Below are 10641 nucleotides of genomic sequence, written 5' to 3' on the forward strand. Positions count from 1 at the left end.
AATCCATCATAGCAGACCGTATGAGTCCCAGAGGCAAATTTGTTCCTTGTGAGGAGAGGGACCTATGTCCCGAATTTCATGATTTTAGGTCAAATGGGGTGAGGGACATGACCTTTCAAAGTTTGAAAATACAAACTCTTGTTATAGCGCCACCAGCTCGCCAATCAGTGTAATTTATCTCTATGGAAAGATGCATCATTCACCCAAGTTGTCAAAACCAGGCCAGTGCTGTCGGAGACTGCTCGTTCGACTAAAGAATGAACGGAGACGGATCCAGTCCCCTCCCTGATTTCATCGCGGGGGGACAATAAACATAACTTTGTGACCAGACTCAATTCTACAATTAAGAGACAATGAAGGTGTTGGGGAGGATAAGCTGACGTAATACAATGAAGGTGTTGGGGAGGACAAGCTGACGTAATACAATGAAGGTGTTGGGGAAGACAAGCTGACGTAATACAATGAAGGTGTTGGGGAGGACAAGCTGACGTAATACAATGAAGGTGTTGGGGAGGACAAGCTGATGTAATACAATGAAGGTGTTGGGGAGGACAAGCTGATGTAATACAATGAAGGTGTTGGGGAGGATAAGCTGACGTAATACAATGAAGGTGTTGGGGAGGACAAGCTGACGTAATACAATGAAGGTGTTGGGGAGGACAAGCTGACGTAATACAATGAAGGTGTTGGGGAGGACAAGCTGATGTAATACAATGAAGGTGTTGGGGAGGACAAGCTGACGTAATACAATGAAGGTGTTGGGGAGGACAAGCTGACGTAATACAATGAAGGTGTTTGGAGGATAAGCTGACGTAATACAATGAAGTCATTCCCAGCCGTTTGCATGACAGTTGGAGGTTTTTGAACACACCACCAGACAGAACAATGAGCTTAACATTGGCTGATAAATATAGCAACTATCCCAGGAAGTACCAGACACCTGCCACCTACCTATTAATCCTATCCATTTCCCCTCCCATAGTTGGAGTGGCTACATCTCAATTTGCAAACAACTTCTGACAGAGGACTTTCTGCATTTGAAGATGGAGTCAGATGGAGGGTTGATGGTACTATGGCAGATGTAGGCTTCACTGTAGACTGGCAAGAGAAGAGACCAATAGACACTTGCCTGTTCCGGATTCCAAAGAATGTAATAAATACAACTTCCACTACGCGGTAGTAAAGAGTAATATCTATTAAATCCACACAAACTGATAGATCTTTCATCCAGCGTATAACTGGATGATGGATATTATTATCTAGACTAATCTAGAGTTGTAGACAAATGTGAGTTGATGATCATGAAAAGCTTTGAAAAAAATAATTTGATATTATTGCAAGAGCACAAGTTCTTTATTAAGACAAGAAAATGGATTCTACTTCAAATAACCAAAGTAAAACAGTCACATTTTGGTAAAATAAAGTTGATTAAAATGTTTTAACAGGAATATATACATTCCTGTTAAAAAAAAAATTATCAACTTTATTTTACCAATAGTTGAAGTGTACCTATGATGAAAATTAAAAGGCCTCTCATCTTTTTAAGTGGGAGAACTGACTAAATACTTTTTTGCCCGTCATATATATATATATATATATATATATATACACACACACACACACACGGGCAAAAAGTATTTAGTCAGCCACCAATTGTGCAAGTTCTCCCACTTAAAACGATGCGAGGCCTGTAATTTTCATCAGGTACACTTCAACTATGACAGACAAAATGAGAAAAAAATCCAGAAAATCATTGTTGGATTTTTAATGAATTAATTTGCAAAGTATGGTGGAAAATAAGTATTTGGTCAAAAACAAAAGTTTCTCAATACTTTGTTACATACCCTTTGTTGGCAATGACAGAGGTCAAAAGTCTTCACAAGGTTCACACACTGTTGCTGGTATTTTGGCCGATTCCTCCATGCAGATCTCCTCCAGAGCAGTGATGTTTTGGGGCTGTTGCTGGGCAACACGGACTTTCAACTCCCTCCAAAGATTTTCTATGGGGTTGAGATCTGGAGACTGGCTAGGCCTCTCCAGGACCTTGAAATGCTTCTTATGAAGCCACTCCTTCGTTGCCCGGGTGGTGTGTCTGGGATCATTGTCATGCTGAAAGACCCAGCCACGTTTCATCTTCAATGCCCTTGCTGATGGAAGGAGGTTTTCACTCAAAATCTCACGATACATGGCCCCATTCATTCTTTCCTTTACACGGATCAGTCGTCCTGGTCCCTTTGCAGAAAAACAGCCCCAAAGCATGATGTTTCCACCCGCATGCTTCACAGTAGGTATGGTGTTCTTTGGATGCAACTCAGCATTCTTTGTCCTCCAAACACGACGAGTTGAGTTTTTACCAAAAAGTTCCATTTTGGTTTCATCTGACCATATGACATTCTCCCAATCTTCTTCTGGATCATCCAAATGCTCTCTAGCAAACTTCAGAAGGGCCTGGACATGTACTGGCTTAAGCAGGGGGACACGTCTGGCACTGCAGGATTTGAGTCCCTGGCGGTGTAGTGTGTTACTGATGGTAGGCTTTGTTACTTTGGTCCCAGCTCTCTGCAGGTCATTAACTAGGTCCCCCCGTGTGGTTCTGGGATTTTTGCTCACCGTTCTTGTGATCATTTTGACCCCACGGGGTGAGATCTTGCGTGGAGCCCCAGATCGAGGGAGATTATCAGTGGTCTTGTATGTCTTCCATTTACTAATAATTGCTCCCACAGGTGACCAAATATTTAATTTTCCACCATAATTTGCACAAAATAAATAAATAAAAATTAAAATGCCACAATGTGATTTTCTTTCTGTCATTTTGTCTGTCATAGTTGAAGTGTACCTGATGAAAATTACAGGTCTCTCTCATCTATAAGTGGGAGAACTTACACAATTGGTGGCTGACTAAATACTGTTTTGCCCCATGGTAGGTAGGGAGGTAGAGAGATCTGTACACATACACATTACATGACCAAAAGTATGTGGACACCTGCTTGCGCAGCAACTCACTGCCTTCCTGAAGACAAACAATGTATACAAAATGCTTCAGTCTGGTTTTAGACCCCATCATAGCACTGAGACTGCACTTGTGAAGGTGGTAAATTACCTTTTAATGGCATCAGACCGAGGCTCTGCATCTGTCCTTGTGCTCCTAGACCTGAGTGCTACTTTTGATACCATCGATCACCACATTCTTTAGGAGAGATTGGAAACCCAAATTGGTCTACACGGACAAGTTCTGGCCTGGTTTAGATCTTATCTGTCGGAAAGATATCTTTCCTCTGACAAATCAACTGTAAATTTCGGTGTTCCTCAAAGTTCCGTTTTAGGACCACTATTGTTGTCACTATATATTTTAACTCTTGGGGATGTCATTAAAAAACATAATGTTAACTTTCACTGCTATGAGGATGACACACAGCTGTACATTTCAATGAAACATGGTGAAGCCCCAAAATTGCCCTCGCTAGATGCCTGTGTTTCAGACAAAAGGAAGTGGATGGCTGCAAACGTTCTACTTTTAAACTCGGACAAAACAGGGATGCTTGTTCTAGGTCCCAAGAAACAAAGAGATCTTCTGGTGAATCTGACAACTAATCTTAATGGTTGTACAGTCGTCTCAAATAAAAACTGAAGGACCTCGGCGTTACTCTGGACCCTGATCTCTCTTTTGACAAACATATCACTGTTTCAAGGACAGCTTTTTTCCATCTACGTAACATTGCAAAAATCAGAAACTTTCTGTCCAAAAATGATGCAGAAAAATTAATCCATGCTTTTGTTACTTCTAGGTTAACTACTGCAATGCTCCACTTTCCGGCTACCCGGATAAAGCACTAAATAAACTTCAGTTAGTGCTAAATACTGCTGCTAGAATCCTGACTAGAACCAAAAAATTTTTTTATCATATTGCTCCAGTGCTAGCCTCCCTACACTGGCTTCCTGTCAAGGCAAGGGCTGATTTCAAGGTTTTACTGCTAACCTACAAAGCATTACATTACCTATCGTTCTGATTTGGTCCTGCCATACATACCTACACGTACGCTACGGTCACAAGATGCAGGCCTCCTAATTGTCCCTAGAATTTCTAAGCAAACAGCTGGAGGCAGGGCTTTCTCCTATAGAGCTCAATTTTTATGGAATGGTCTGCCTACCCATGTGAGAGACGCAAACTCTGTCTCAACCTTTAAGTCTTTACTGAAGACTCATCTCTTCAGTGGGTCATATGATTGAGTGTAGTCTGGTCCAGGAGTGGGAAGGTGAATGGAAAGACTCTGGAGCAACGAACCGTCCTTGCTGTCTCTGCCTGGCCGGTTCCCCCCTCTCCACTGGGATTTTCTGCCTCTAACCCTATTACAGGGGCTGAGTCACTGGCTTACTGGTGCTCTTCCATGCCGTCCTTAGGAGGGGTGCGTCACTTGAGTGGGTTGAGTCACTGACGTGATCTTCCTGTCTTTGTTGTGCCCCCACTGAGTTGTACCGTGGCATTGTACCGTGAGATCTATGTGGGCTATACTCGGCCTTGTCTCAGGATAGTAAGTTGGTGGTTGATATCCCTCTAGTGGTGTGGGGGCTGTGCTTTGGCAAAGTGGGTGGGGTTATATCCTTCCTGTTTGGCCCTGTCCGGGGGTATCATCGGATGGGGCCACAGTGTCTCCTGACCCCTTCTGTCTCAGCCTCCAGTATTTATGCTGCAGTAGTTTATGTGTCGGGAGGCTAGGGTCAGTTTGTTATATCTGGAGTACTTCTCCTGTCCTATCTGGTGTCCTGTGTGAATTTAAGTATGCTCTCTATCTCTCTCTCTGAGGAGGACCTGAGCCCTAGGACCATGCCTCAGGACTACCTGGCAAGATGACTCCTTGCAGTCCTCAGTCCACCTGGCCGTGCTGCTGCTCCGGTTTCAACTGTTCTGCCTGCGGCTATGGAACCCTGATCTGTTCACCGGACGTGCTACCTGTCCCAGACCTGCTGTTTTCAACTCTCTAGAGGGAGCAGGAGTGGTAGAGATACTCTTAATGATCGGCTATGAAAAGCCAACTGACATTTACTCCTGATGTGCTGACCTGTTGCATCCTCGACAACTACTGTGATTATTATTATTTGACCATGCTGGTAATTTATGAACATTTGAACATCTTGGCCATGTTCTGTTATAATCTCCACCTGGTACAGCCAGAAGAGGACTGGCCACCCCTCATAGCCTGGTTCCTCTCTAGGTTTCTTCCTAGGTTTTGGCCTTTCTAGGAAGTTTTTCCTAGCCACCGTGCTTCTACACCTGCATTGCTTGCTGTTTGGGGTTTTAGGCTGGGTTTCTGTACAGCACTTTGAGATATCAACTGATGTACGAAGGGCTATATAAATACATTTGATTTGATTTAAAGGGATATCAACCAGATGCCTTTTCCTTTGGCTTCTCCATGGTGTGAACAGTCTTTAGACATAGTTTCAGGCTTTTATTTTGAAAAATGAGTGAGAAAGATCACATCGCGTCATTGTATGGCTGGGTGCCAGCAGCGTTTTGTATGCACAACAGCTTGGAGCAGCCGTTTTCTCTCTCCTATTGAAGAAGCCAAGTTCCCGGTTGATATATTATCGATTATATATTATTGATTATATATTGGAACAAACAACCTGAGGATTGATTATAAAAAAAAAGTTTGAAATGTTTCTACGAACATTACGGATACTATTTGGAATTTGTCTGCGATGTTGCGACTGTGGATTTCTGAACATAACGCGCCAACCAAATGGAGGTATTTTGGATAGAAAAATAATCTTTATGGAACAAAAGGAACATTTGTGTAACTGGGAGTCTCGTGAGTGCAAACAGCTGAAGATCAAAGGTAAGCGATTTCATTTATTGCTTTGACTTTCGTGACCAATCTACTTGGCTGCTAGCTGTTTGTAATATTTTGTCTACTGAGAGAGATGTTCTTACATAAACGCTTGGTATGCTTTCGCCGAAAAGCTTTATTGAAATCTGACATGCCTGGTGGATTAACAACAAGCTAAGCTGTGTTTTACTATACTGCACTTGTGATTTCATAAAAACAACATTTTTGTAATTTAATTTGGTGCTCTGCAATTCAGCGGTGGTAGACGAAAATAATCCCGCTAACGGGATGGGTTCATCAAGAAGTTAAGAAGCTTGTCAGATAATGGTATAGATGTGTAGTTCTCTGTGGTGATATTTCACTTTTGCACCAAGGAGCCACAAGCCCTTGAGAACTTACTTAGAGCAAATGTGTGTCTTTCCATGTGGTTTGCCGAGGTATGTCTCTACTTTGAGGGTAGTTCAGGCCTGGGGAAGCTGGTCTCGGTCGCAGTTCCACCAGATCTTTATCACATTTGTCAGGCTTCAATGGGATGCTTTGTCGGAAACTATATCAACCTCCGAAAATAAAGAGCTGCTTATCCAAACAGATCTGTGCAAGGAATAAGATATTTTTGGTAGCTAGGCTACAAACATGCTCTAGATATCCATGAAAGGGGCAAGCTTGTCTGCTGCAATTTGTTCATGCTGTCGGTTGCTGTCGTCAAACCTCATGCATTTCATAATGTGTAGTAATCTTTCCAGGACATAGTTGCAGTAAACACTGGTCTGCCATCAGCATCTGACCAGAGGGAAGTTTGAGTCTCATTTATGAACTATCCTGCTATAATCAAAAGACCAATAGGCTGTCATTGTAAAATAACAATGTTCTTAACAGACTTGCCTAGTTAAATAAAATGTAGATGTAGATTTTTTTTCAGGGATGGCACTTATTCAGTTCAAGTATTCTTTATTTAGCTTGTTTGTTTCAAGCGCAATCGTGTCAATCATCTCTAGGGTCAAAAACAAATTCTTCAACTGCTTTGTAATACCTGGTTGATTTAGACTGCTGCTGCACACCTTTGTCCTCCACACTGTGTCATGTCGAGATATGGTTTTTCATCACCATGCTTCTCAGCCGCAAGCCTTTATTGCTACCATGGCCTTTGACCCCAGCCCCCCCACTCTTCTCGCCCCCATTCAGAGCGAGCCTGCAAGGGTGCAACGTCAGTGTCACTATACTCAGAAGTCTCTGAAATATGATCGAAACCACTCCCTGAATTCTCCTGAGTGTTCCTGCCGACATTTTTAACTGAAAATAAAACATTGGCGTCACCCAAATTTACCTTGAAGAGTGGAACTCAAGATGAAGGTAAATGTTTTAGCTTTAAGACAGATTGCCCCCATCCACCTAGCATAATGTGTTATAAATAAAACTTTTAAAATATCTATTAACAAATATAAGGTCATTTAGATTTTTCATATCGTTAAACCTGGCAAATAAAAATTCTCAGGGATGTCAGTAAAGCATATGACAAGCTCTACTTCTGCAGCTCAAAATTAAGTGACACACATCCAGTGACATGTACCCTCAGGGGAGGGGACATTATGTTTCTGTAGTAACCCAAGGGTGGTTTTGACTGTGGGTCCAAAATTTCTGAATGTATTTCTAGCATTTGATATCCACACATATTTATCAGACAAAGATATGTATGCCTGGGTGGAAAATGTCACACGCGGGTCTAACGAAATGGCTACCATTCCTTGATAACTCAAGTATAGGGTGGAGAACATCTTTCAATTTTACAGTACATTTCCTGCAATCCTACACATCTTGCCATGGGGTGGAGAGAAATCTTTGCGGTTTTCAAGCTAATTTCCTGCAATTCTATAACTTTTGCCATGTTAATATGATATTTGAGTGAGAGTGACTATCAAAATCAAATGGGGACCCCATGAAAGTCAGGGCCCCTGGACATGGACCAAACCAGCAGTCTGATATTACCCAGCTTGTAATCACACAACTCACTTCACCCATCCACCAACACTGCAATTAATGAATAGCCATTTACCGCTGTAATAAAGAATGTATACACTGAACAAAAATAAAAACGCAACATAACAATTTCAAAGATTTTACCAGGTTAGTTCATGAAAGGAAATCAGTCTTAAAATAAATTCCATAGCCCCTAATCTATGGATTTCATGACTGGGAATACAGATATGCATTGTTGGTCAGAGATACCTCAAATAAATAAAAAAGTAGGGTCAAATATAAGAAAATCAGTCAGTATCTGGTGTGACCACCATTTGCCTCATGCAGCGCGACATCTCCTTCACAGCGTTGACCAAGCTGTTGATTGTCATCTTTGGAATGGTGTCCCACTCCTCCTCAATGGCTGTGTGAAACTGCTGGATATTGGCAGGAACTGGAACATGCTGTCGTACACGTTGATCCAGAGCATCCCAAACATGCCTAGTCAGTATGCAGGCCATGGAAGAAGTGGGACATTTTCAGCTTCTAGGAATTGTGTACAGATTCTTGCAACACGGGGCCAAGCATTATTATGCTGAAACATGATGTGATGGCGGCGGATAAATGGCACAACAATGGGCCTCAGGATCTCATCACGGTATTTCTGTGCATTCAAATTTCCATTGATAAAAATGCAACTGTGTTTGTTGTCCGTAGTTTATGCCTGCCCATACCATAACCCCACCATGGCGCACTGTTCACAACGTCGACCTCAGCAAACCACTCGCTCACCCACCATACACACTGTCTGCCATCTGCCCGGTACAGTTGAAACTAGACCACTTCTCCAGTGTGCCAGCGGCCATCGACGGTGAGCATTTGCCCACTGAAGTCAGTTACAACCCTGGTGAGGACGACAAGCACGCAGATGAGCTTCCCTGAGATGGTTTCTGACAGTTTGTGCATAAACTCTTCGGTTGTACAAACCCAGTTGGATCAGCTGTCCGGGTGGCTGGTCTCAGACAATCCCGCAGGTGAAGAAGATTGATTTGGAGGTCCTGGGCTGGCGTGATTACACACGTGATTACACATGGTCTGTGTATATACTGCCAAATTCTCTAAAACAACATTGGAGGTGGCTTATGGTAGAGAAATTAACATTAAATTCACAAGCAAGAGCTCTGGTGGACATTCCTGCAGTCAGCATGCCAAATGCACGTTCCCTCAAAACTTGAGACACTTGCGGGATTGTTGTGTGACAAGACAGCACATTTTAGAGTGGCCTTTTGACCTGTGTAATGATCACACTGTTTAATCAGCTTCCTGATATGCCACACCGGTCAGGTGGATGGATTATCTTGGCAAAGGAGAAATGCTCACTGAGATGTAGACAAATTTGAGCACAATATTTAAGAGAAGCTTTTTATGCATATGTAAAATTTCTGGGATCTTTTATTTCAGCTCATGAAACATGGGACCAACACTTGTTGCGTTTACATTTTTGTTCAGTCTAGATGTATTTTGCAAGCACACAAATATGTCACCTTGTTGAATCCAGAGCAGCCAAGGTACAAAAAGTAAAGTCACAAAATTAAATAGATTCCTGCACACTGTTGAATGCTATCACAGTTTATTGAGTGCAAGCAAGGTCTGATAAAGTCAAGGCCTTTAGGTCAAAACGTTTGCACTCAATCAAACTGCCTTTAACTAGCCTAACGTTTTTCCTGGCGAGGTCACGTGGGTAGGAAAAACACTGGACCCTACTATATTGCTTCTGTAAAAGAAATAAGAATCCCATATTCACCGTAGGTGTATTCTTATCTGTTGCAGGCGGTTCAGTAGCTGTTTCAACACCACTACTCTTCGTCAGAATCTCATCAAGAATTACAGCATCATCATCATCTTCTTCATCATCCCCTTCTTCAGCATCCTCTTCTTCATCGTGGCTGTCACTCCCAGAGTCTTCCAGTCCAGAGAACACACTCTCCTCGCTATCTGAGAGGTCTGCATCATCGTCCTCCTCCCCAGCCTTCTTCTCAGTGACATCTTTGTCAAATATGGGAAGCTGAAATATCAGATACAGAAAAACAGACACATACAGATTTGATGGGTGAAACATGAATGAGTAAGCACTTTAACGGACACAAAATGAACATAGAATATTCGAACGTTAGCTAGTTACCTGACCGAAGTGATACATTGGCAATAGCACAGGGATGCTTGCTAGCTGATCAAGGTGACAGACAATTAGCTAGTTACTATCTATACAAAAACATCCGTACTTATTTTATTACCAAATACATCAGGGGGCTGTGATTAACACACAAAAGTTAGTTAGGAAAAAAACGGCAGTGTTTTAGCCTGCACATACATATTTTCCTGCATAGCCAACGTGTTAGCCTAGCTAGCTGGTTAGCTCCGAATTACATGTTTTAGCTAACGTTACCCTTTTACCGCATATACATTTCAAAAATACTTTCGTACCTGGTCATCGTCCTCTTCAACAACTCTTTTCTTCGCACTCTTTTCTTTAGCTTTACTCATGGTGCCGTTTTTCTGTGATTCAAGATTCACTGTACGCATGCTTCTTGAACGTCAACAGCCGACCATGTGGGACTCCGGTAAGAGGTCAAAGTTGAAAGTTGAACGTCTGTTTTAAAACTGCGGTTTCCTAGAACGATTATAAAAATATAGATGATATGATTTTGTACATAACATAATTTGATACCTAAAGTGATTCAGCCTAAATACGTTGCAAATTGTTAATTGAGGTCAAAGTAAAACATTTAAAAAATAGTTTTGGTGTATTTTATATTTTATCGTTGCATCTTGTGTTATATTATTTTATAAATACTATAAG

The 10641-nt window shown here is 42.0% G+C and overlaps 1 protein-coding gene across 2 annotated transcripts in view; it reads right to left on the reverse strand.

Moving 5' to 3' along the window:
• LOC135551765 (ribosome biogenesis protein bop1-like) overlaps window positions 1-10416 on the reverse strand; it is a 138347-nt gene extending 127931 nt beyond the window's left edge. For both annotated transcript variants that reach the window (XM_064982982.1, XM_064982981.1), the window contains exons 1-2: window positions 10266-10416; window positions 9586-9846 (exon numbers count right to left, since the gene is read on the reverse strand). In XM_064982982.1, the coding sequence (XP_064839054.1) occupies window positions 9586-9846; window positions 10266-10364 (360 nt within the window). In that variant the 5' untranslated portion in view covers window positions 10365-10416. The remainder of the gene's footprint in view (window positions 1-9585; window positions 9847-10265) is intronic.
• Between the last annotated feature and the right edge of the window lie 225 nt (window positions 10417-10641).

Source organism: Oncorhynchus masou, chromosome 13 (assembly GCF_036934945.1).
Source record: "Oncorhynchus masou masou isolate Uvic2021 chromosome 13, UVic_Omas_1.1, whole genome shotgun sequence".
NCBI classification, from domain to species: Eukaryota; Metazoa; Chordata; class Actinopteri; order Salmoniformes; family Salmonidae; genus Oncorhynchus; species Oncorhynchus masou.